The sequence below is a fragment of the Coturnix japonica genome, chromosome 5 (assembly GCF_001577835.2).
Source record: "Coturnix japonica isolate 7356 chromosome 5, Coturnix japonica 2.1, whole genome shotgun sequence".
NCBI lineage: Eukaryota > Metazoa > Chordata > Aves > Galliformes > Phasianidae > Coturnix > Coturnix japonica.
In genome coordinates, this window is record NC_029520.1 from 15,967,990 (window position 1) to 15,995,776 (window position 27,787).

The 27,787-nt window shown below is 38.9% G+C and overlaps 1 protein-coding gene across 3 annotated transcripts in view; it reads right to left on the reverse strand.

The window, feature by feature from the left end:
• ABCC8 (ATP binding cassette subfamily C member 8) overlaps positions 1-27,787 on the reverse strand; it is a 114,529-nt gene that overhangs the window by 52,226 nt on the left and 34,516 nt on the right. Inside the window, exons 16-21 of one of the 3 annotated variants that reach the window (XM_015864139.2) lie at positions 22,221-22,262; positions 21,857-21,910; positions 21,624-21,723; positions 20,251-20,360; positions 19,481-19,536; positions 16,383-17,777 (exon numbers count right to left, since the gene is read on the reverse strand). In XM_015864139.2, the coding sequence (XP_015719625.1) occupies positions 17,765-17,777; positions 19,481-19,536; positions 20,251-20,360; positions 21,624-21,723; positions 21,857-21,910; positions 22,221-22,262 (375 nt within the window). In that variant the 3' untranslated portion in view covers positions 16,383-17,764. Of the gene's footprint in view, positions 1-616; positions 784-4,307; positions 4,430-6,593; positions 6,736-7,486; positions 17,778-19,480; positions 19,537-20,250; positions 20,361-21,623; positions 21,724-21,856; positions 21,911-22,220; positions 22,263-27,787 lie in introns of those variants that run through there. The other 2 variants (XM_015864123.1, XM_032444742.1) reach the window with 2 other exon arrangements.

The following is a 27,787-nucleotide window of genomic DNA, read 5'->3' on the forward strand; positions in this document are numbered from 1 at the left end:
TGTTTTTGTTTTTTTGTTTTTTTGAATGAAACATCTCTTAAAAATACACCTTTCTTAGAAGATCTCAGTCACACACTTCACTCCATTTCTACCATCTCTGTACCTAAATCACACCGGATTTCTGGATACGCTTCACCAGTATATCTTCTCCCGACATAGCTGGAGAAATAATTCACGTATCCTAAGGCTGGAGCACCTCTCCTGTGAAGATAGGCTAAAGGAATTGAGCTTGTTCAGAAAAGACAAGACTTCATGAAGACCTCATTGCAGCCTTCCAAAATTTAAGAGGAGTTTATAAACATAAGGAAAATCAGCTTTCTACAAGGGTACCTAGTGATAGAACAAGGGGGAATGGTTTTAAACTAAAGGAGGAGAGATTTAGGTTGGACGTCAGGGAAGTTTTGTTGTTTTTGTTTTTTATGAAGAGAGTGGCAAGGTGCTGGCACAGGATGCTGAGGGGCTGTGGATGCCCCCGTCCCTGAAAGAGCTCCCAGCAGTGGCTGACTCTTCATTCAACACCATCCCTTCCTCTCTCAGTTAGAAATGCATTTCATATGAAGCACCTGGAAATGTGGGGGAAAATAAAAGGGCAGGGGACTTACAACACTCAACTTACCCTCACTCTGATGACATTTATCTCTACAGCTAGTAGCATTCCATATAGAACAACCAGCAGTCCTGTGAGGCAAAATCGAAGCTGAGAAAATCCGACCCCATTATCACAGAACTTTACAAATTTGATGGTTTTAGTTATGAAAGCTAAAGTCCAGTAGAACAACAAAGCTGTAGGGAAGAAAAAACATTAATCAGCTCCATAATTGTGAAAATACACAAAGGCAGTATTTATTAAATACTCACTCAAAAAGAATGCAATGATTTATAAAACCAGAGTGGACTTTCTCATGTCAAACAGAAGTCTCATTCAATTTTGCAGACACAAAAATATTAAGATAATGTTTGATCCAGATTCCTTTCCTGTTATATCTGGTGATCTTTGGGAAGCTTTACAAAGCAAAATCTGATGAAGGAAATTTCTATCTGTTGTAAGAATGCAGCCATGCTATGAGTTTAAGGGAAGAAGCTGCCTCAAAGAGAAGGTGGATATAAATGATGCTTCTCAAATTGTGTTAGCTCTACAAGACTGCTATGAATTTGGTTTGAAGGAAATACTGACCTCATTAACCCTGCTAATCTCTGGAGTGCATGTAGGAACTTAAAACTGTTTTCCAAACCGCTGTTGCACTTCATCTTCATTGTGCAACACAAACTCCATGTATATAATTTATAACATAGATATACACTCAACAAAATCGTTCAGACCTTCATAAAATATTAATTTAACTTTTCAGAGTTTCTCACAGAATGGCTTAGGATGGAAGGGACCTTAAAGATCACCAAGTTCCAAGCCGCCTGCCACGAGCAGGAACATCTGCTAGATTAAGCTGCCCAAAGGCCCATCCAACCTGACCTTGAACCTCCAGGGATGGGACACCAACAATCCTCCAGGCAGTCTGTTCCAGTGATTCACCACTTTCACAGAGAAGAATTTCTTCCTAACATCTAATCTAAACCTACTCTCTTCGAACCTTAAGCAAAATACCCTTTTCTTATCACTGCACTCCCCAGTAAAGAGTTCTTTCCACCTCTCCTGTAGAAGTCTTTAAGGTACAGCAAGGTTCTCCCTGGAGCTTTCACTTCCCCAACTCTCTCAGCCTGTCTTCACGGTCTGAACATCTTCACGGTCCTCCTCTGGATCTGCTCTAAGAGCTCCATGTCATGACAGAAGGTAACAAGAACGACTACTTCAAAATAGCCAGCAGCCTGTGCATAGAGCTGAGAGACAGGATCTGTATCAGAACTTGCAACCCTTGTCCTGAAATACCCCCAGGGAATGTGCTAATTCCCCAGGTTGACAGGATATTCATCCCTTGCTTGCTTACAAACAACAACATATGGATTTATTTTTTTTTATGGTATAGAGGGAAAAAGTTTTCAAAACAAACAACAAAACCTCCCATTCACAGGATTGGAAAATGTTATCTTGTTCAAAATGAATGAACCTTAAGGGTTTCTGCATAAATGAGAGTTTCCCCACTGAATGCAGGAAGTTTTTTATGAGGCTCTTTAGCTGAATAGCCTTTGCTCTATGCTGTTTCCAGTTAGTCTGCTATTTTATATAGCTACCAACTGCAACTACAGGCATCGATCCTCCAGCTGAGGTAAGTGATGCCTTCAGATTAGGTGGAACTTCACTTTTCTGCATGTGTGCAATATTATATCTCCTCTGCAACATCTTAGTAAGGAAGAACCCTCTTTCAGTTTCGCTTCTTGTACACTGAAGCGTAGTTATAATAAATATAAGCTCTTCCTTGTGGCTTCCATTTACCTTATTTATATTAGGCTCTAAGAGAAAGCTGCTTCATGGCCACACTGCACTCCAGTGAGTTGACAGATTTAATTGTAGCTATATTCAGCTACCTCATACTGAGCTCATTTGCAGAGAGGTATCATTGCCTACTCTAAGCTGTCAATACAAAGCAGTTGCAGTTAACACTGAAAGACAATGATTCTCAGGGTTAAGTAAGAAAAGATTTGTACAACTAAGAAAACATAATGAAGACTTAAAATGTTTTTTCAGCATTCTCACAAAAATATGGCAATGAAGAGAAAGCCAAAAAATACACGGAACAAAGATCTAAGACTCAGCTTATGAAGACTCTGGATTGAGATTCAAATTAGGTTAACTAATTAGAACAGAATGTAGTTTGATTTTCCTTCTTTTTTTTTGCCTAAGATTTAGCTCTGATTAGATTTCCTAAATTCCTTGGAAATTCTTGCAAAACCTAAATTTCTCACAATTAACTTTAGCCCCATAATTACTGATTCCACTGAAGTTGCTAACGTTCACTGACATCTTTGTTTATCATTCAAACATTGTCCAGAGCTCTTCCAGCACCAGTACTCAAAGTACCAAGCAAAATTATCATGAAATAAATCTCTGAAGGAAAAGGATTATGCAGAAATGGGTAACTACTGGATCCATACTTGTGCTGCTCTTAGTGACCTAACAGCAAGAACATGGGAGCAACTCTAAATTATCAAACACTGCATTGTACATCTGAAAACAAACTAACAAAACCAAACCCGATAACAATGAAAGCTTGCTTTCTATAGGTGACTGTAGGCAATGCTTTCCTGAGACATGTAGAGCTAGGAGAAAGCATTAAAAGTAGGCCATGGCGACTTACCAAAAACGTGACTGTATAACCCCAGCTGGTCATAAAGATAAAATAAGATCCCACTGAAGAGAAGAGTGAAAGAAGAAAAGCAGTCCCAAGTAAAAAGCCATAAAGGTTGTTACGCTTAGATAGAAACCCAAGTTTAGTTTTTTACTTGCTTGCAGTTGTTTTATTCTTTACCATCTAAATTAGACCTTTCAAAAAGGAGACTTTTTTAGTGAGACACACAGACTCCTGCAGAAGATGCCTGCATACTGCAATACAGTTTGTCAGTGTTTAAAAGCGTTCTCAAATCAAACTGTTGCTGACTTTTTACCACTTGACATGTATCACAACAGAATGCTGATTCACAGAGCCACAATGACATAAAGACAAACCCCAGAAGGATCCATTAATATAGAAAATGAGCTGCAAGTGAATCTAATGAGGCAATAGGATGGCTAAACACATGTTATTCCACAGTCTGCAATCTACTCCAGCTATCCAGAACCAATCACCAGCTGAGACAGTTAGCAGCAACTGATTTCCTACAATTAGCTACAGCTTATTTACAGTCTTGCAGGAAAAACTAGGCAGTTCTTATACCTTCCCAATGGAAAAATGCCCTGACATAAAGCAATTTAGAAAGGAAGTTTTAGGAATGAAAAGAAGCGACAAAGAAAGTAATACATCAAGGTTGAAAGTCACTGGCATCATTCATTTCTCTCAACTCCTCATGTATTCCAACATATCACACACACAAAGACAGATTCAGTTTTATACCATGATTAAATGTAACATGCTGACAGCACAGCTTTTATAGTCAGAGTTTGATTTCTAATATGTGCCACTTTTCCCACAAATCTAGTTTCTCCCAAAGAAACCTTCGGCCCAATGGACCCCTGAAAACACAGCACACAGAACATAGCTGGAATTCAAAAGCACTGAAAATGAGCCATGTCAGGAAAACTGTGTTATCCAGAACTGAGTCTAGTTATACAAACTGAGACTGCAATGACACAGGACAGGAGGAGCAGGTGCACAGCACCAACAGTCACACTTGCAAGTGTTTCAAGATGAGAAACGTACCGATCAATAACTTTGGAAAATTGGATGTTTCGATATTATGGTAGTAGACAACAGACGTAATGGCTGCCAAGAACGCCATCCCAGCCGGCATGTACAGGTGTAAATGGCGGGATTCCGAAACCCTTAAAACAAACAAACAAAATCAATTAGAATCAATCTCAGCTATTTAAATACCTCCCTTCAAATTCATGAAGTCTGTTTTGTACGCAGCCTGAAAGTAGGACTTTCTAAGATGGTTTAGAGATGCAAAGTTACCCAGTTTTCAATGGGATTTGCACTCCTAAATCACACAGTCAGATTTCAAATTCTTCCCCCACACTGAAAGTGAAATGTGCATACTCTGATTTCCTACTGAAGTTAGCAGGAACACTGTTTAATTTAGAACAAGCAGCTCAGATCCAAAATGAGAAAAGTTAATTTAAGCTAAACTAGTTTGGGAGCTGTCCATCAAACTATGTAGAGAACACTAAATGACAGCACAGTTTAAGATTTCCTATTGAAACGTTTTGTGAAAATGTTTTTCTTCCTCCAATTTAAGAGAAAAAAACAGCATGTCAGCATAGAACTTACACCGTGTACTGTCTTCAGTACTTACCATTCATCAAACAAAATCTACCACAGAATCACACACCTCTAAGCTCTGTCCTATGAAGCAAAAAGTCCTGACACTTTGCTTCATGTAGCAATGGATAGAATGCTGGAAAATGCAGCCTTTGGGAATAGAGGAATTCTCAACCAGCTTTATTACTTTGTATAAGGACAGATACAATCATTCCCCCTCACCTCTTCCCTTCTACTTGCCATTTTCCCCTCTATTCCTTCTTTCACAAAAGCAATAAAGTTTCCTATATTGTCAAGAGGTACAGTTTCTCCATCTCCCATTTCCAAAACCTTTGGCAACCAATCACTGTTACAAGGACTTAGCAATATAGTACATTTTGGTCTCAGAAAGCTGGTGAATCTCAAAATCTGCTTTTATATACTGGCATGCTCGCCAGCCTGCTCAGTGCTTGGGAGGCATGGCTGTGGGTGGGCACTCCCTCAGGAGAACTAGGAGCTTTGATTCCTGTCAGGTGACACTAATTACTTAACAGCAGCATTCTGGGTCAACTTAAGTAGTAAGTAATCATACCCTCCCATTATGTTTAAAAACAAAATAAAACAGAAAACTCAAGGCAGGTGTTGCTCTGAGCCTCGCACATATAAGCTTGAAACAGACTCTCAAAAAGGAAATAAAAAACCCAGCTCTGAAAAATATCCTATTTACATATTTAAGAGAAATTATAATGATAATGATACCAGCCTTTACAGCAGAATTCTGCGGTGTGTCTCACACTGGTTGATGGACATTTGTGATATAAATGGCTAAACCGAGAGGTTTCATTCTATTTAACGAGCAGCTTCAACCTTACAACCCTCAGGATGGAAATTTATGCTGTTTAAGAACATCAGACCTTTCTTTAGAAGATGATGTTCACGGCCACCACCATAGGACTTTCTTCGTGATAAATCAATTTTCTGGATCACTTGTTTTACTTAGAATAATTTTACACCTAACTGATCAAAGATTTTCCTCTTTGAGTAACAAGTGATGGATTAGAGGAAACACAGAACAGATGTTCAAATAACAGCCTTTTCCCCTCTATAACACCTAACTTGACTGGGAAGGAATACAACCAAGCCACAATCAGTACAGATCAAATCAAATGAAGGCTCTAATAGATTTAAACTTAGAGAAAGCAAATCTTTTTCATCAAAACAATGTGAGACGCTCTGCTCAAGGCAAGAGATGAGATGTACTGCACAAATACCACTGGTACTTCAGAAGCAGTTCTATCAGGTGAGATGATGTCCAACAGATCTGCTCCTTTAGTTACAATGAACAGAACTGAGGTGGGGGGGAAGCGCTGTGATCTACTGTGCTCATGGGAGTTCTGCCTGAGTAAAGACTGTGGGACTGGATCCTCGGACATAGAACGTGTCAGGAAAATGTCACCATCTGCTTGAATCATTAGGATTTATCTCTGATTGCTCTTTGGAAAGATGCTGTCATTAAGCTGAACTAAAAACGATTAAGGTCAATTTTGTGTGTGCACGCTTGGCAAGGTCTGTGGAATTTCTGATACAAGGTCGGTAGGTTAATCACCAAAACCATAGATTACATGTTTATAATCACAAGGAACAGAATACAGGGAATACAGTCCAGATGAGAATTTAAACAGAGGGACAACCCCCTCGAATTATTTTGAAACGCTCAATGCTATCAGAACAGAGACATACACTCACCCATCAGACACGATGCCCTCTGCGATTTCACACACCAGCACAAACAGGAGGATAAAAGTTAGAATCCAGCGGAGATTGTGGCCAGGAAAATGAAGCCATGTGCTGTGATGGATATGGACTTTGGAACTCTGGCTTCCCCATCCTTAAGAGGAAAAGAGGTTATTTTTTAACAAAAGTGACACATATAATTCCTGCATACAGAAAAGTATATGTGTAAGAAACAAAGCATACTAAAATGAATGAAACCGTGGTGTAAAGCAAGCACACGTCTGAATCCTTTCAGAACTGTGTTCTCATTGCTTCATCTTCATCCAGAATGAAGTCAATAAAACAGACAGGACGCAGCCTAGAATCCCCATACTTCTGGCAACTTAAATATTTTTCAAACATTTTAGCATATCATAAACTCACAGAACGGGTTGGGTTGGAAAGGGCTATAGAGACCATCAGCTTCCACACCCCTGCCACGGGCAGGGCTGCCCCGTGCCCCATCCAGCCCCGGCCTTCAGGTGCCCAGAAGCAGCGGCAGAGCCGTGCGTTAAGCGACTGGGCCACCTACCGGCAGCCCCAGTTTTAGGTTATCAGATGATATAGCCACTGCGGACACGGCACGTTACAGCAGCCCTCCCCTGTCGTTATCGGCGATAAGGAGGATAAGTTATCGGCGATAAAGCGGGTTTATCCGATCACACTACGCTTATTACTTGCCAGGTTTGCAGCAGCGCTTCGCAGCCGCTCCGCCCGACCCCGCGCCCCGGGCACGAACCGCGTTCGGCAGCACAGCGAGGCCGAGGCATCCCGCAGCGCCGAGCGGGGCCCGGGCGGGCACGGCAAGGCTGCGAGAGGGGCAGCGAGCGGCAGGACGGGGCGAGACGGGGTCGAGAAGTGCTCACCGATGAAGAGGATGGGGAAGGTGATGAAGAGCAGGAAGACGTGCGGCACCACGTTGAGCGCGTCCACGAAGCAGCCGTTGTTGAGCACGCCGTGGTCCACGTTGTAGGCGGTGGAGTTGCCCTCGTCGCCGCAGAACGCCAGGGCCATAGCGGGACCCCGCGCGCTGCCCGACGCCGCCTCCGCGCACATCCAGGCGGGGCCGGCGCGGGCTCCGCGGCTGCGGCTCACCCCGCACCTGCGGACGGACCGACAGCCGCCCTCGCGGCTCCGCCCCGCCGCTCAGCCCGCCCCGGGACCGCCCCTCTCGGTGCGCGGTGGCGGTGTCCGGCCGGCGGGGCTCCGCGATGCCGAGGGAGCCGAGGTGCCGCGTCGTGTGACGGCGCTGCCCTCACGGCCGGGGGATGCTCGGGCGGGAAACGGCGGCGCGAGGCCCGGCCTCTCACAGCGGGACAGCGCTCTGTGAGCAGTGACCGCCGACCGCAAGGAGTAAATTCGGGTTTGACCTGACCTTGTCCGGCTAAAAAGCACAAATGTTTTTGTCTTGAGAAGTTATAGGCTCGGCTGGACCAAGGCTTAGCAAAAACTAAGCAAATACTGAAAATAAAAACGTGCTGTGCATCAGAAACTATTGTCTGGGAAACTATGGGCCTGGAAAGCTGCTGGAACAGCTCGTTCTAGGTGGCATCTCCAAGTGGAAGAGAAGAAGGCCATCAGTGAATCATACTGACTGTTCCCAAGGAAAAATCGTGCTCGACCAGCGTCATAGCCTTCTATGATGGCTTCACCAGCTGGCTAGATAAGGGGAGATCAGTGGATGTCATCTACCTTGACTTCAGCGAGGCTCTTGGTACTGTCTCCCATGACATCCTGATAGCTCTCACAGCATGAGCCATGTAATACTGCCTGCTGAGATTCTCAGCCAAATGGTTAATCTCCAAGCTTCTCTTTCTCCCAGTCACGCTTACCAGTTGCTCAGCCAAGTAACTAATACTGCCACATCCTACAAACAGAAATGCCAACAAGCAGTGCCCACAGATCCAGGCGGAACTCTTCAAATTGCAAAGATATCAGCTGGCTCAACATCAACACTGTGCTCTTAGGGAAACAACACCATCAGTGCAAACATTCGTGTTTAGGGAATGTTTCCTTCTTTATTGACGATCTCAACATGGATGCTCAACAAAATGGGCAGTGCACCTGGCTTCTAGGACAGACAGCTCCATTAATTACTGAAAATTACTCTTCCTCACACTGCTTTCATGGATCTTGCCATTAGACAGGAGGAAAGAAAAGGTAACTCTGCATATGTCATATTATTTCCTATATATGTTCTTTGGGGGCCACAGCAGTGTAGTTAATAATAATAAAAGCCAAATCCTGTGTATTTATATTTACAAGTGTTAGAATTGCACCCACACCAGAAAGACTAGAATTATTTTAAGTTTTGGACAGAACCCAGCACTCAGCTTCTGGTTAAGCTTATCTCTGTTACACTAATAGAGATTCAATAAACAAAACAGCTTGTGGAGTTCAAAAGGAGATAATGTTAAAACTGTGTACTTTGGAATATTCTAAGGCCTCAAGCAACGCAAGAGCTCCACGTTACAGAGAAACAAATAGGAGCAATGACTTCTTAACAGTTTACACTCTGGGCTAAAATCACAGGGTTAGATTTGGAGGGATGGATCGTCATCATGTCACTTGGTGCCTGGAGAAGTAAGCACAGAAATGGAACAGATGAAATGTATCTTTTCAGTGATTTTCAGATGTGACAGATTATGTAATTAATACAGTGGATACATGCTAATATGCATCCAGTGTATCTCTAATTTAGGTCCATTCAACAGATAGGCACTAACCCAAGAGCTATAAGTTCAGTCAGATCTGTGCTGGCAATCTGAGCAGAAAGTTGATGGATGAAATGGATAAAAGTCTTGGATTACAACTGACTGCTTAGGAAACACTGGGGGAAACAACACCACCACAAACTGAAAGCCTTAATCAGAAGAGTCTAATACAGCAAATTCTTACTGGGATTCAGAATTTGCTATACAAGATATACTCATCTATTCCTTTTGCTTGCTATTAAATTCTGCTCTTAGAGAGGAAAAAAAATCTACATGAACAGGATGAAACCTGTGTCCTTCACAAACACATTTAAAGAGTTCAGAGGGAAAACAATGCAGAAAAACATCACCAGAGAAAGCTGAGAGTTTATTCTTTTGGAATAAATAACTCCATTCTATTATTTCATTGAAAACATCATCTAACAAAGCAAATTAAATATCTTTGTAAGAATAGCCTAAGGTACGACTATTAAAAACAGTGCACAACGGTACTGCGCAGAGATTCACAAAAATGGCTGTTTTTCTCTAAATAGATCTTATTAATTTTTAATTGCCAGTTCTCATGAAAAATGAAGAAAGAACTTCCGGGCAAGTAGATCTATCTCAGAACGGAAACAAAGCCCAGGTTTTGTTGGACAGTGATCATTAAACATTAGGCAAACACTCAGGTAAGTGTTTCAGAACAGCTTACATTTAAGTGTGTGACAACATTGCAATGTAATTAATGAATGGGCATTCCTCTGCATCCACTTGTCACATCACCAAAACCACATCACAAAAGAACCATATATATATATACATATGGTTATATACATGTATGATGCATGTACATATACACATATATATGTATGATACAACAGTTCAGTTTGCTTCCCATTTCTTACATGGCAAGGATGTTAAAACTGCCTATTTTATCCACCTGATGTGCAGAGTAGCATTCTCCTTTACCTGCTGCCAAGGAAGCCTGACCATGTTATTGTAGGACGATGCCCACAAGCTCTTGTATACTCTTCTGACCTCTTGTGGCTTTAGCTACTTAATGAAACATGAATCATTAAGTTGTCTTATGAAGCATGTTTGCCAGCATACATCAGAACATTTAAGGAGCTGTAATTGCTTCAAACAAACTCCTCAGCTGAAAAACAGCTTCCTAGTGTAATCTAGTCAGAGCGGAGCTGACTTGGCAGTACCACGCCAATTTAGAATTTCCATGCTGTACCTTATTTTCCAGCACTGAAATGGTTAATGTCTCAAGTACTCCTTGTGCAGTACTTGTAGTACAAGCATTATGTTTTTCTCAGGAGAATAGTGCTGTGAAGTAGCACGTGCCAATAAACAGCTCACATGCTGGTTCTAGTGTGGTATGCTTTAGTAAATGCTATTTTAGTTACTGACTCAATTAAGTGCCTTTGTGATTCTTGCCTTGCATATAGACTCATACGTCTAAAAGATCTTGTTGGCCTATTTATACTACAAGAATTAGGTGCAGAAACGAATGAACATATAACCACTGTTAATTTCTGAAAGACAACCAGGCTGAAAGCCACCAGTCTCTTTAGGAAGTCTTCCAAAACCAGAAACTAGGTTGAAAACTAGAGATTGAATTGTGGGAGATGGAGAGGCCAGCTCGGCCTTGTCATTTACTGACTCGCTGATAATGAGGCTCTGGAAAGGAGACAGAAGGTCTGAACAAACAGGGATGTCTTGTACCTAGGCATAAGATAAACTCTCTGCTGATTATTAAGACTTGTTATGGAATTTGCTTGCTTTCTAACCAATGGATTGTTAGTGGAAATGTACTGAGTACACGTGTTAGAGTATAAAAAGGCGTTCACTTTGAATAGACCTCAATACGGTATTTATTTAAGCACTTAAAAGAACAGTAACACATCACATTTTGGATTTGCTTTAAAAAAGGAGATCTTAAGTATGCATAGAAAAGCTTGATCCTCCATAGCCAAGACTGCTTATTCTCTGCTGTGAGTCATCCTATCACCAACTAATCGTCAAAGGCCTACAAGTCCTATTTCAGAAAGCTTTCCTCTAGAGTTCAGCCCTCATGCAGACTGTTTGGGATTTCCAGAAGCTCAAGGGAATTAAACAATACAAAAAGTAATAAAAATTAATTTACTTACTAGTTAGTAATTAAATTCCTAAGCTAATGAGACCTGCTTGTTTTTTCTCCTATTGTTTTGCTTTTTTTTTTCCCCCACAAAACTTAAGCAGCAGCACTTAAAGCTTAAAACTTAAAGCACTGTGTTGGCATCCATTGTTTTGGAAGCTTTGCATGTATTGTGCAACTCTGGCTGGTGGCGTAAGTCTTGAGTATCCTCACACCAAACAACACACTGCCTCAGCCTTCACATCAGTCAGAGATTCATCACTCTGGGCAGGGAATATTTGTGTTCTCAGTCTGTTGGGGAATCAAGTGGTTTATGTCTAAGAAGAAACCAAGGCTGCTTCAACGCTTCCCCCAGCTAATGAAACTTGGCACTACTCTTTGCTCTCAATAGCAAGAAAATAATATTTAACATCAGTGTTGTCCTCAAAAAATGGTGAGAATCTGAATATCAAATTCGCAAATCAGTGAGCATTAACAAAACTAAAATAGGGCAAAAAATGCAGCATCAAGGGAGCTGAAACTGTTTGCAAATTTGAGTCACATTCAATCACTTTTTTTTTCCCTCCAAAACAAAGAGGGAAAATTCTAAATATAGTGTTGGGTGATTTCTTTCTTTCTTTATTTACTTTGAGAGAATGAAATAAGTGGAACTTTTCATTCAATAACCATTTCCCCACCCCACCTGGGATTTGACATTTTTCTATGAAGAAAAATAACGTTTTCTTTTCATTTAACTCCCACTGATTCTGTTAAGCAGTCAGCCACTGAACTGGAAAAAAAATTAGTCAGCACCCAGGATCTGTCCTTATTTGACAAGAAACCAAGGTGCCATCTGACAGACATGCTCTGTAGCCCCTCAAGTTCCTGAGAGACGAAGTCTAGGTCATCAGAAGATTAAACAGCAGCTTTGTTGCGTACTTCAAGTGCAGAAAATATCTCCATGAACTGCCAGTAAAACCAGCTCAGTATGTTAAAAAAAGGGGGAACCAGGCAAAGAATAATGACAGGAATCTTCCATTAATAGGAGTCAACAGTAAGTTAAAGCAACAGTATAGACAGCTCTACAAAGCAAACAAGGAGTCAGAAGGGCAGTTGTACTGCTGTCATATCCAGCTGGGACATGAAGAACTGTGCAGCTGGCTCACACAGAGGATCAGGACTCCAGGGAAACAGGGTCTCTTCCTGGCTGCTACAGCTGAACGAGAGCAGTAGGAACATCTACCAATCTAGCAATCTTGTGGCAACACAAAGCTTATGGCTGTGATTTACAAATTACAGCTACTTCATGTCTCCAGGAGCAGGGCATCCAACAACTCTCAGGGTGACTTGGTTCCAGTCTTTCATTGCTCTAATTATAAAAAGCTTTTTCTTTATATCCAATATAAATCTCCCCTCTTTTAGCCTGAAATCATTTCCCCTTGTCCTATCACAACAGATCCTGCTAAAGAGTCTGTCCCCTTCTTTCTCATTGATCCCCTTTAGATACTGAAAGGCCACTGTCAGATCTCCGGAGAACCTTCTCTTCTCCAGGCTGAACAGCCCCAGCTCTCTCATCATGTCCTCATATGGGAAATGTTCCATCCCTTGGATCGTTTTTGTGGCCATAGGTTAATCTTAATATGTTACACACTGCATTTAAAAGCTCCAATTTTTTTTTTCATAACGAATGATAGAAGCAAGGACTAAGTACAGCTACAGCATCCCTCTAAAACATACTGTGGCATAGAATGCTCTGAAAAAGAGTCATTTCCAGCAGCATTTAAAATAAAATACTACAGCTAACCCTATTCTTATGCACAATCGTTTCCTCTGTGAAATCTCTTGGGGGAAAGAAAAAAGATTTAAAGATGGGAGGCCGTTTAAGACGCAATAAATGTGCACTATTATCATACAAATAGCTGTAAACAACTCTAGGTATTCAGTGCACTGCAGGATGTAAAGCAACTGCTGATTTCTCTATAAGAACTGCTCTCAGGAAAGTATGGGCTATTGTTAGCTTTAAAAACAAGTTGGAAATTTTGTTTTTTCTGATGATGCCAGCTGTAAAAACAATAATCACTGTTCCTCAAAAGTAATTAATTCCTTCAGCACATGTATTACATTTTTACTTACACAACGCTAAAGATCGTGTTTTATATCACATAACTTTTAAGAGAAGCATCCTTCCTTGCAGAAGTTTTTCTGAAAAAAAGATATATATATTTTTTTCCCCTCGAAGTTGATAAATGTTATCTTTCCACAGCATTAGTGAAGAAAACAACCCTGGTTCTCACTGTTACCAAGGTTAATTTACAGTGTGCTAAAACTGTATAAGAGCTTCAAAACTGCACACAATTGTGACTGATAAAGCTAAAATCATACTGAGTCCCATAACTAGAATTCACAAGTAACACGAATTAATGTTATTTTGAGTTTTATATCACCTATACTTACTATTCTTAATTCTTTCTTTTTCTCGTGGTTATAAGTAGCCTGTCTCACAATGTTTTCTGCTGGTTACGTTTGCTTTCTGTGAGAGGGATAGTTTAAAAGTTAATGCAAAATTTCAGCACATCTTTTTGTCAGTCCAAATATGAAGGTGGATGTCGTGCACTGGTGCTCAGCCACAGGAGTGTTCATGTACAATCATCTACAGCCTACTTTTTCACATACAGGAGAACAGCAGTGCAGTGAGGAAAACGAGAACAGCCACATCCAGCTGGTTCTCACATGTGGCAGGAATGTATCCTCAGTACCAGCTCAATGTAACTGGCCAGAACTAGAAGTTCCCAATCCCCAAACTGGCCAAGGATTCTTTAACAGATGCAAAAGCTTCCTATTCTATCAGATAGGGTATCAATATACCGTAAAGAGCACTGTCCAGTTCCCCATTTGCTTGTAGTTTTGGGCCATGAAGCCTACAGATACTAGAAGATGAGAAATGGATCACACAAGAATCAGATATAAACTTTGCCCTTATCTGCTGTGTGACAGCACAGCTCACCGTGCTGAGTCATTGCTCCATGATTAAGAGAATACATCAACAATGAAGGAGGCATATTTCAAGCATGTCTTCTCATTTGCACCTGGGCTTAGATACATCATTAGAAAAGGCAGCACTAGCAAATTTTGTAATTTAGAGAGTGTGTCAAAGAGTAGCTAAATTATAAGTTCTTAGGGTGGCAGAATGCCAGTAATAAACAGATCAAAGATTTCCCAATGCTAGTGTCCATGAACACTACGCAATGATATTTCCTACTCTGTAGTGTCATGGTTCTGGTCACGAATCCATAAGGATTCATTTTTTGTTTCCTGCATGCAGGCACGCACGGGCTCACAAAGCAGATGTGAAAGTCAGAAGACTAATGTAATCCTTCCTCCAGTTCAGCAACTGTCAGGGTACTCTGAAGTCAACTCTGTGACTGACATGGCCAAAAAATTCCTGAGAGAATAAGAAAGACTATTAACAGTTCTGAGAAATTCTTCCTCTGAGTAATTATCCCATAGAGATAGAGACAGTGGGTCTTAGCCATCTTAAGCAAACAAACAGCTCTGAGAAACTAAACATGTTCTCTCTGAGATTACAGTGAATGAAAAAAAAAGAAGCATGTTGTGTTAAAAGCAGTTTGAAGCATACATGACTCTGTCAGTGAAACACTTGGATCTCTTCCTGCTTTGTGCATCAGATCAGTGTTTCCACACTCCCAAAGGAAACAAAGCTTTGGTTGAATAAAAGAGAAAACCCCATTTACTCTACTGTTACCTTTTCATAGCTGGTTTGATTGAACAGGAGTGAGGCATTGGCACATTCAGTGACTGTTACAGTCAGCAGGAAACTGCAGCGGCAACTGAAATGGACAGCTGTTCTATGTCTGAGACATTCTGGTCATACCCATCACAGGAACCAAAAGGGAAACTGCTTCAAAACTGTACAGGTTTGTCCAAGTCTTTGAGCTTGCTGACAAGTGAAATGATCTTGTCCCAGAGCAGTGAAAGCCAACAATAAAGCAAAAATCGACCTGACTACAGGCTTAAGTAGGATTTCAGAAACAACAGCTTTTTTCTTAAACAAAACGAAACAAAACACCTCCTCACACTGTCATCTCAACAGAGGGTAAATGAACACAGTAACATTTACTTACATATATATGAAGTAATGAGCAGTAACTACTTCCTCATCTGCCTCTCATGCATTTTAAGCTGTATCCAAGCAAGTAAAGTCAATGATTAGATTGGGAAAAGAAGGACAGTTTTGTGCTACAACTCAACTATTGGTCCTCCCACAGATTTCAGATTTCTCAGTTCAGTCTTCTGTGCTCATTTACACTATGAAAAAAAACAACCAGTTCTCATCTCAGTAAAAAACACTTCTCATCTCTAAGGTTTCTGTGTTATGCTTCTTATGTTCTGAGACAATTATTAATACAGTCAAACACTGGCTGCAGGCTGAAGTTACTGGTATGTTACTGTGGCACTGTTTGCTGCTACATAACATTAGAGCATCTCCTAAGAGAACATCTTAGAGCATCACTTACTTGCATCACCATAGTGTACAGATGGTCACAGAACATCGACAAGTAGGAACCAGGGCAGGAGGAATACATCCTGCTCAATTTTCTCCTCTGGTGCTAATGGTGATGCATTTGGGTTAGTTTTTTGTTCTGAAGTTTACAGCTCTGGGTGGATGCACCCAAAAATGTAGCAAGGGAAATAAAAGGAAGCAGCTGCACTTAGCAGCATGCCAACTACCAAGTGACGAGATGTGCCCATAAAAAAAATCTGTACAAAGTTACCACAGCTCAGACTAATGACCATTCCTTTCTGTACAGAGTAAGTTCTCTTTTGAAATCCACATGGTTGGCATTTTGATGCAATTACATCTGTTAGTCAAGAACGACTGAAATCCATACACTTCAGCAGATTAGCTATTAATACAATGTACAAATTCACAAAGAGAAAGCAACACTTTTTTTTTTTTCCCATTTGGCATATGCTATTTTATTTCTGGTTAGTTGTGAGAATTACAGAATCAAAATGTTTAAAACTTTAATGTGTGTACCCTGCCAGACAAACTAATTGGCATATCGGAACAATACTGCAAATAAAATGAAGTCAACAAAATCATTTATCTCCATATAAGCACAGAGTTCTCAGGAATGTAATGGTTATTTTGATGTGTTACAGAAAGGAGAGCTTCCAGATGTTGAAGCAGCAAGACTTCAGTGTGAAACTGATAAGGCAAAGAACTATAAACTTCGGATCTCATTAGTCCAGGTAAGAAAAACTACACACAGTATGAGTAACCACATACAAACTGGCAAATACAAGGAAAGCAGGAAGAGAACTGCATTTCCAAGGAGACACTGACCATATTAAGAAATGACTAAGTCTACAACTGTAATCAGACTTCCTTATAGTCAGGTTATTATAGATGCTGTGGTCTGGAGACAGTTTCTTAAGCAGAAGACCATTACCAACAACAAAATGGTATGCTTTCTGATTACACAAGTTAGTTGCATGTAGATTCACTGAGAACAAAGTACACAACTACTGTACTGTGATTCAAACCCAAATTTTCCACCCCTAATTCTGTTACCGACCAATATAAATACACATTAGCATAACTGACTGCATACTGATGTTAGCTGGACTCCCTGCTTGATATTTATTTTGCTGGTAGAATATTCTTAATATCGTGTAGGTATTGCCAAAATTATTCCAAATAACACTAGCACTGCTGGTTTAACTAGTATAGAGGCTCTTCCACAGGCACGGTTTTCACAATCAAAACAACTCACAACCAGGCGACAGAAATGTACATTACAAGGATATCAGTAAGAACCAAAATTACCCATATACATCCCAATCACCTGTGAAAAATCACCATATACAGAGTAAAAATATAATCCTTCTCGCACCCAAACTACCCTTAGAATGTATAACCACAAACGTTGCATCTGGGAAAAGACATCTGTGATCTATCTTCATCTGTCATTTTAGTGTCTATTTCCAGGGAAACTGCAAGATAATTTTTAATATTTGTCTTCCAAAAATAGAAAAAAAATATGTATTTTGAGTTCTCACAGATAAAGCTGTGTTCACTGGCAGGTCTTCTCAGTGGTTTTCAAACAATTGTTTTGCCGTATGTCTCAAGAATTATGTGAAATTACTCATATAACCTGAGGAACATGATGTTCAATCCACAGATTCTAATTATTCATGTTTCTTTAAAACAAAAATGCATCTCGTATGACTTTTGATTTTCTATGAAATTCCAGAGCAGCAGGTTTGTTCAGGGAAAAGACAGAATTTCTCCAGTGTAGCCTTCTTTAAAAAAAAGTCCTTAAGAAAAAAAAAAAAAGAAACAGATGCTGTTAGCTGAAGTGCAGTGGTTTTGTCTTTGCAGTAAGAATGACATTGTGTAACTAGATTTCAGTTGGCCAATCTTTATTTGCGTTGTAGCAATTGATAAAACAAATACCACATGCAACAAGAAACCTTACCCTGGTTTTCCAGACATCTATGACTCTACTTACAACTATTACAGTAGAGAGAAAACATTCACATTAAACTGAGCCTGTAAAGCATGGGTAATTTTGAGACAAATCAACATAGGTAAGCTTCAGTGAAAACCACACAGCTGTAATCAGTTTTTCAGAAGCACACTGATAAAAAGTACAAAAGAAAACTTGTTCTTTGGACAAGCCTTAAAGAAGAATTACTTATATAGTTATGAATTCACAAAGCCACAGCAGTGGTCCACAGATAAAAAAAAACAAAAACTAATCATTTAGGCAGAGCGTACTTATTTCATAGTCTGGCAGATGATGAACCAATTCTGTAGAGGATCTCCAAAAGACATTAACAAATATTCATTCTTTTAGTAGGATAGGCATGGCAAAAGCCCAAAGAACACTCCAGCATGGCAGAAACAAAAGTGGGGCATAGCATGCAATGCGCAAGCAGGCACATGCTTGAAATGTAACACGGCCTCAAAATGGACAGTTATGTTAACCCAGGTCTGGCTATTCACCATGAGGGAACACTGCAGTGGCTACAGCTGCAGGAGATACCCTTGTCTGTACACAGGTGCACTGCCTTCAAAAACCTTTCTGTGTGTGTTGGGACTGACTGTTGAGGTGGGGATAGTAGGGCTAAATATACAAAATATGAAAACAACAGAAAAATAATGACAGTTATTAAACATCAAACAATTTTACAGCAGTTTTCAGTTGGTGTTAGTAAAACTATACTGATTTACAGCAACTAATAGCTGGTATTCTACATAGAACAAGATTTGGGGCTAAAACTTTCCCCCACCGTTTTATTTAGTGGAAAGGATATCTTGAAATCATTTCCTTTAATCAAGCAACAAAACATTACTTTTGCTTTTAAACTTTGTCCAATATAATACAAGTTACATTGACTTGATAATTGCATCACAGTGTCATGGATTCTTGTTTCATACCTGCACTGATTATCTTCAAAAACAAACAAACAATAACAACAACAAAAAAAAAACAACCAAACCAAAGCAAAACAACAACAGAAACAATGAAAAAAACCCAGCCCCACAGTTACAGATAATAACTGTGATCTCATATAAAATGAAGGCTGAAAAAAAAAACACCAAAGGAAAAAAAACAAAAAGCCTGCACCACAGAATCAAACATCTCGCTGTAACGAAGAATGATTACGGACATTCGTTTATCCACATTCTAAACTACGATTCATGGGATCATAGTAAGTGATCCAAACTTGAGATCAGCAATTTCTCACCCCCAATTCCTTCAACTCTAAACCAAAAGCAAAAGTGAGTAGTCGTGTGCAAACAATTTTGAGATTCAACATTTTGAGAACTCTGAGAACCACTGCTGATAGCTACTTATGGTGATCAAATTAGCAACCATGTGGTGCCAAAGAGTTATATAGTCCATAGTAAATAAATAAATACATTAAGCATTATCTGTCCCATAAAAAGTGTACTGTACAAACTGTTGTTACTAGTCTTTTAATCCCCACAAAAAGAAAGTTTATACACTTACATTTCATCATCATATTCCTTTGGAGGTGACACTGCAATGACTAAGTCAATCCAATCCTGCAACAGAAATGAACAGGCAAATTAGTACTGCTAAGCATTCCCTTTAGAGGTGGTTAATGGACAACCACGAAATATCAGACAGATGGTCAGAAAGGCAATCTATTCCTGGAAAGCCAGAGGGAACCTAAGGAGATGTCCTGTCCTCTAAAATGCAGTTTCGAGATAGACCTGTTTGATTTTTATCCTAAAATTAAGGAGAAAATCTACTAGACTTGCAATATGCTTTCAAAAAAAAAAAAAAAAAAGTCATTCTAAGTTTCTATATTTGGTTATTTTAGCAATTAATACAGTTCTTGTTGAGAATATGTTCACTGTAGCCAAAGTGCACTGTAGCTATTTGTACTTTAAGAAATCAAAGATTAGATAAGCAATTAACAAAGTTCTGATCAGCTTCCAAGTAATTTTCAATATTAAAGAGAGATTCCATAGATGAAAGTACTACAGTCACTCAGAATGTAATGTGTAATGTGTTTAAGTACAAATCTCGACGTGTGGTTAACTGTCATAAACTTTTGGAGTAAGTTACAGGCAAGACTTTCAGAGTTGCTGTATACCAATATCATCCACAGATTTCAACTCACTTGGGTGGCATGACATACTTGTACTTTTGACATTTTCAACTTTACTTCTACTGCTGTGACAACATTGTGAAAGAAAAATACACATTATGAGAGTTACAGGTACAATGGAAAAGTATTCCCATATACTTACCCCACCCATGTTCCAAGCATTTGCCAGGGTTGCTTGTGCTTCTGCCAGCCTGCAGTCAATTACTATCTTGCCATTTACAGCCAGTATTTCATCCCCTTTCACTATGCCTCCTGGTGAGCATACATACACATTATCAAAATAGTATCCGTGATGGTCTTCTTTGTGTATTTATGCAGTACTGAGTACTATGAATAGTGTATTAACTAGATGTGAGAACTGACAGTAAAAGTTGACACGTGAGTTTTCTACAGGCAAACACAAATGGAATTATTGGACAAGTTTAGGAAGATTTTCTGTAGTAACAGTAGTTTGCCTATCTGGGGTAACCTATCCATGTTCCTTATGAATTGTGGTTGACTGTAGTCTGCTACCACTATTAAATTAGCATTACTTAAATACCTGGATGTCTAAGTAGCATTTGTCAAGGCTTTACAGGACTGCCATTCCTTTCCAAAAAGCATGTGTTTAGTTCTCTGAACTTATTTTGATTTGCTAATCTAGTCTGTTAACTGGGACTGGATTTGAGAAGGGGAAGAGGTATATAGTATGGGGTCAGCCTCAGCTATAAAGAGAGACCAACAACAGTGACAAGTCAAAGAAAAACAGAACACCTGAAAAAGAAATTGAGTGTCTGAGAGCTCTTCAGAGAAAAAGTGACTTGAACTTGGCTTGTTGGGACAAAGTCATAGAAGGCAATCTAAGGAGATATCCTGTCCATCTACCTGTTCATCAACACGGCTTTCAAGGTAAGGATGAGAGAGACTGACCCACAGGAGCATACCCTCCAGGTATGCATGTTCTTGTGGCTTTCAGGGGTAAGCTGTCAGAAGGCCTTTAGTTGGATTTTGGGAGCAAAACCAGGTATTTTACAAACCAATTACCATTGGAAGTAGCATTAAGAACAAAACCAAACAATGTAGCACAGCTATTATGTAGTATCTGCTTTGCACATTAAATCCTACAAATACAATTATTTGGGAAGTGTGAAATAATGAGGACCAGATTTAACTTTCTTTAATTAACAGAATGAGTGATTGTTGATATACAACTGGAAAAAGGGGAATCCTTGAGAAGAGAACAGCTCTGCATTTTTGTTCCACATTATTACAGTTTTTACCACAAAAAAAAAAACACAGCAAGAGTGACTATTTCTTAAAGACAATTTATAAAATTTACTTAAGTATCAGTTTAAGCAGCACTCTTCAAACCATGAACCTCTCTTTGCACTGCTCTTAGAGATGAGATAGAATTGGTTGCCTTGGACAGTCTAAGTGAGCTTCTCAGCAACAACTATAGCTCTGAAATTAGCTAAGAAATCAGTCAGTGCAAGAGGCCACTTTGCAGCTGTACTCAAATTCCCCATTGTTACTCACCATGTTTGTCTGCAGCACCACCCTCATAGATTGCAGATACAACTACCTTTCCAACAGGAGAATCAATTCCTCCCTCAACTGCAAGGTCTAACGATCCTTCCTATTAAAAAAGAGTTTTAGTTCAGAAAAAGCTGTGAATTTTTTCTCAACGTTCCATTCTTCCAAGTAAACACATCTGTACATGAAATGCTTATATGAACTCTTTAAATATCAATCAATAAGGTAGTATTTACCTTTTTAATGCGTAGGAGGCGTACATCTTTTCCCACAATCTGCTCTGGAGTAAACTATGAAAAGACAATGTTAGTTATTTCCATCTCAGCAACATAAAACAATTAAGCTGATCTATGTAGTTGATTGGTGAAAAGGGTCCTTTGCATCCTCTAAAATAGTCTTAGAGGAAGTGCAAAACACTGGCTAGTTGTTTCTTTTTCCAGTAAGAAAGCTCCCTTTCACAAGGTCTAGAAGAAACAAACAGACAAAGCCCAGCAAGCCAACAAGAAAGAATATTACCCCTCCTAGGCCTCATAATCAAGGATGTTCATATTTTTCTGGCATGTATTATATTAAACTAAGATTTATGACTTCTCTCCTTACCATTGAATGTGGATCAAAGTCTTCCACATATTTCTGGAAGCCCTGTGAATAAAATAAGACACAGTTATAGAAGCACGTGCATGAGCCTCATGATTAACACACAAACTCCATTTTAGCTATTAATGAAAAAATAGAATTCTGTAAGATAAGGAGGAAGACTGTAAATGGAGAAAAGCACAGAAAGGTAGCAAATAGTCTGTCCTGACAGTCAGAATAGATTTTAAAACCTCACAGTAAATCAGCAGTTAGAACTGGCCATGCTATGGAAAAATTTTGAGCAACTGTTTATTACTCTCCCAGTACTTGGCCATTCTTGGGACTGCCATCACATCGGACACTATTTCACACTGACAGAAGTGACAGTGTGATTTGCATATCACCAACACTGCTCCACAAACGCTAAGTTGCAGGACCAGACTCTTTCAAACTGCTTCTCTTCTTCATGGCATTTTGGGGAGTTGGCTGCATACCATGAGCAAACAAAGGACAAAAACCAATTTTGTTTGCCTGTGGTTCTGCAGAGAACTGAGAGTCCACATCTTATTTAGTATTTATGTAAGAATTAGTTTCATTGCACTTGTGAACTGCTACTTTTGATGAACTAAATGTGTGCAGTTTGATCACAGGCTTCAATGAGGACCGAATTTCATCTTGTGAGGAATAAAACCCAATCATTCATGATTTTAGAAAGCATATCAGCTGAATTCGTAGAGATATCTGGTACAGTGGCTGAAGTAGACTTCTATGATCTTGGAGCAAACAATTTAGAGGAAAGGACTCCAATCTCAGCCAAGTCACTAATTCATTATGTAACATAAAGCAAGTCATTGAACTCTTTGTCCCAAGTCAGCCTCACAGAAAACAGATGTTGCCCTTGAAGAAAATTTTCCTGGGAAAGCCACTTCTAAGCAGGACAAAAGGTAAAACTTCACAGCAAAAAAACCTACAAATGAAGGAATTATGTGATCTGGATACAACAAATGTACAAATACAGTCATGAAAAAATGAACACATCCTCTGAAGCATCAAATTCGCAATGTCGACAGTGCACACAACATGCACCAAGCAATACCAATTCGAAACCACTGGGCTATTTCTACCTCCCACACATTACAGGGGAATGTTATAAACATTCTTGACAGTACTGTCAATTACAGAAACATTCAAAAGAATTAACATCTGTAGAATACAGAACATTAAAATGTTTGACTACGCTGAAACAACTACCTGTCTGGACTTCTAGATGGAAGCTAATGCTCCTGCTTTGAGTGGGAAAATAATTTTTTTAAAAAGCATCTATCTCAATGGCATGCTTAGTGGAGTTTCTAGCATTTATATAAAGTAAGAACTGACTGAAATAAAGAGAAAAGAATTAAAACGTACTATTATTCAGTTTCAACCAAACAGTCTCCAAGTTTGATTTGCTATCTCAGTCAAATCCAGTTTTCTGTTCTGACCTGAACCTTCAGCACATGCCACCTGAATCCTCAACAGTGGGTCTGTTCATAGAAATTCATCTGCTCAAATGGACACTTGAAGGATCATAAATTAGCACATGTATGGGAGACAAATCTTGTCTGGGGGAGTTTTTCAGTGGACCAATGAAAATCTTAAATATTTGACATTTTGCCAACATTTCACATATTAACTTGACTGCATCTATGAAACAGACCTAATTCATCATTTTCATAAAGATACATAATGGTTAACCTTGAAGTTCTCAAATCATTTTTATTTTCCTTCTTATGCATTACAATTTCACTTATCTGGAAAACATGCCTACGTAATGATTCTACGTATTAACTGACCCACGCTGAATATCAAGAAAGACTGAAACTAAACAAAAGAAACAAAAAGTCATGATTGATCTTCATGCTTTACACCAAAGGCTCACACTGTGAGCTTACAGCTTTGCCTCAACACTTCCATATAACGTGACAATGCATATAGCTCAGCTTGTACTAGTAAAGCTGTTTTGGACAGAAAACAGCACCTTTAACAGCAACAGAGAACTTAAGCACAAAGTTCACTTCACAGCATCACCTATCATGACACAGAGCAGTCAACCGAAGAGAGAGAGATGGAAATTCCAGCACTATGGTTATTTAAAGCTGCACAGAGGAAGACAATAAATGTGGTAATATGGCAGAAAATCCTACATAATACAAATGTATTTATCATATATAATGCTATATCAATAAGTGCTTTCCACCATCAGTTCCTCTGATTTCCTACGAACAACTATGTCATGATAATAGCTTTGTTTGTTAAGCTAAAAAAATATTTCAGAAAGTATTGTAATTGGAGGCTAAAAGAGAAAAAAAAAAAAAGCTCTAGGAATATATATTTTTAAAAAAAAATCACCCAATCTCAGGACATTTATCAGTGTTAAGCAGTCTTAAATATTGAACTATGCAACAATATGGCTCAGTCTGAACCACCTGTCCAGGCTACAGGAGCCACATGCACACTGCAGCTTTACCAAGGCTAGCAGTTTTCACGCACCAGGGCTGTCTTAAGTCCTCTGTTTTAGAAACTGAACAACAGGATTAGAAAAGAGGGTTCAAAACCTACAACCAGTCAAAAGGAGTATCACACAAAACATGGAAAACGTTATTTTACTTGTTTTTTTCTAAATGATGAATTGTAAACCACCATCCTTTTAAACATCTCTTGTGGCTGCAAAAGAAAGAACATGGCCAAACCAGGTATTAACTCCTTGCTGTAGACAAATATCACCTGATAACAAGAGAAATCAATGTTTTTTTGCTCTTCTTGGGACTGAATCATACTTGCACTTTTTAGTACTCGTTCCCTACACAACTGCAATTGAGAGAATACGCATAGCAAAATATCAAATATGAGAAAACAATTCTGAAGGAGCTAGGCAGGTAGTGCACACTTCCGTATGCCAAAACTGTTGAGCCCATTCCCAGCCACTTCACAACAACAAATAATTATTTTTGTTCAGATGATTTTGCTGTAACTATGGTCATCATCTGAAATTTCTGATTATGTCTTACTGCTGCTATGTCTGATACACTTTAGCTGCAGTCTTGCAGAATCAAGCTTCACATCTTGCAAGGAAAGTTTAAACGTCAACGGTTCCTTTCAGAAACTCTATGTAGAACCACAGTGAAGTTTTTTTTCATGCTACTTAATACTTCCATTTCAGATATTTATTGCTCAAAGTTTGATTGTATTAACTGTAAATTATGATTTTTACTCTTTTTAATCCTCCTCTATGGAATTTCAAATTGCATAGAGGTAATGAATTTCTAAACAGAACTAAAATGGAAGTTCCTTGCATACAACTGAAGGAAATAACTCTGCTAGAAGGATTTTTAACTTTTTTTCAATCTCATCCATCTGTCTTTTCTTGAGCAACTTACAAAACTTGCTTTAATTCTTCATTTCAATCTATTTATAATAGAGAAGTTTCACAGCAAATATGTCTATAGAAGAGCTGATTACTAGATAGCATTTGAATCTTTTCAGTCTGGAATTTGGAAAGTAGAGGAACAATTATGGAAGAAAGTAACAGAAACATCCATCCCACTGTCAGAAATACAGCTATGAATATTGCGCATGTCATTTATTGTCAGATGTGGCATAAGCTTTTAATTAAATGAATGGAATGCAAATGTGATGTTCTGCACTACATGGAAAGATCACAATGCAATATAGTGTCCAACTCTTGTAACTGTGCATACAGGCAAAAGTCTACACACATACATATAATTGACACATAACACTAATGCTAAGAAAACAAGCCAAAATTATCCTCAAAAATAATGTTATTACTACTGATTGCTCCATCAGTTGTCTCAGATGAAATTTCTGGGCTGACATGTGGGAGTTACCACTTGCCCAAAACAGTATTTCTTTCTTTTCAGAAAGCCATAGCTTATCTTCCCTCACAAAACAGTTCTTGAAGATGCCATATGTTTGGTCCAATTATATTTACCCTATTTCTTCATTTACATTTGAAACAGATACTGGGAAATACAATTAAAAAGTACCTAAATGTGAGTAGACTTTTCAATAACACTGCACCCTCCTTTTATTGATGTCTAAGACACAAAATTGTTTTCTCTTTGCCAACAAAAGAATGAGATGCATAGATATCTTTCAAGTATATTTATGACTATTTACAGGGAAAAAAAAAAAAAAAAGCAGTATAATAAACTTCTTGCTACTTCATTTCTGTTAAAAGAACCCATGAATTATGAAAATGCAAATCAACACAAAACAAGGGAAAAAATAATATACACAGATTCTCCTACAGAGATTAAGATCTATAATGCTCTGGAATTCTACACTCCAGTACAAAAACTGTCATTAATGTGACTCTTGGGTTATGAACAACTGGAAAAATATCTATTTGTACTTACCATTAGTGATTACTTGAAAAGTCTGTATGACTTTTACTTAGCAGAAAATGAAACAAGCACTGCCTCTTTGATAAGAAGTCGACAACAAATCCCACAGTACTGTAACATTCACAAGAAAATAAAAGCATTAAAAGGCTTACCAGGGCCTCTGATTTGATAGTTGGCCTGACCATAACGTTTGGGTCAGGATGAAGCATGACTGGTTTAGAGATTATTGGTACCCCTGGATGTCGCTGGGTAGGTGGACTTGGCGCGAATTGCTACAGGGGTTAAGAAAATTACGATTTACAGCATAATTTATGATAAACCACGATTTCACTAAATACTTCAACATTGTTTATGGCAATGAATTTAATGATACTAATGTAACAAAAGGCTTACACAAATATTTTAAATGAGATACTGTCAAAGTTACCAGATGAAAGCACATTTTCTCTAAAATGCAAACAACAACCTTGTCCCTTAACCTCTGGCTTCACCAGCAAGATCATAGAAAAAAAATCTCATCTCTGCTTTTGGCATTCATCCCATTAAGGCAATTAACTGAATGAGAAACTACAGAAAAAAAAAATGCTAAAATTGAATGTAAGAAGATAGTGAACTTAAAATGAAATTTTAACCAATCAGTGGCTAAATGGATTTACACAAGATGAAATTCAAAAGGACCGCTTTCCACAAAGTGATTAGCTTTCCACATAACCGACTTCAAGATAACTCACAGTCAAGAACAAAGGTTAGTGATGCTAACTACCTTCCCTTGACTCTACAAAGTACAGATATCATCCAGCACGTACTAGCTATGTGACTGATTCCACACTTCTGATTCAGGCAAAACTCCTACTGACGTCAAGCAGAGCTGTGCTCAAGTAAAAACTTCAAAACTGAGCCCCATGGGTTTAGTTTCTGACTTAACCCCAGCAACTCTCAGGACAGTCTTGTCAATGTTTCTCATCAGAAACATGGTCTTTTCCAGATAGTAACTCACATCATACAAGCTCTATCTTCTAAAATTATTTGAATTGCTTCCAGTAAATTGGTTGATTTTAAATTATTATTATTTTTCAAAGAATTTTTGGAACCAGTTCTTTGGAACTCCCTCAATTCATGTAGACATCCCCCAGTTAATGCTGTTTCCGCCCTACAAAATATATTACTACTTTCTGATTTCAGAAG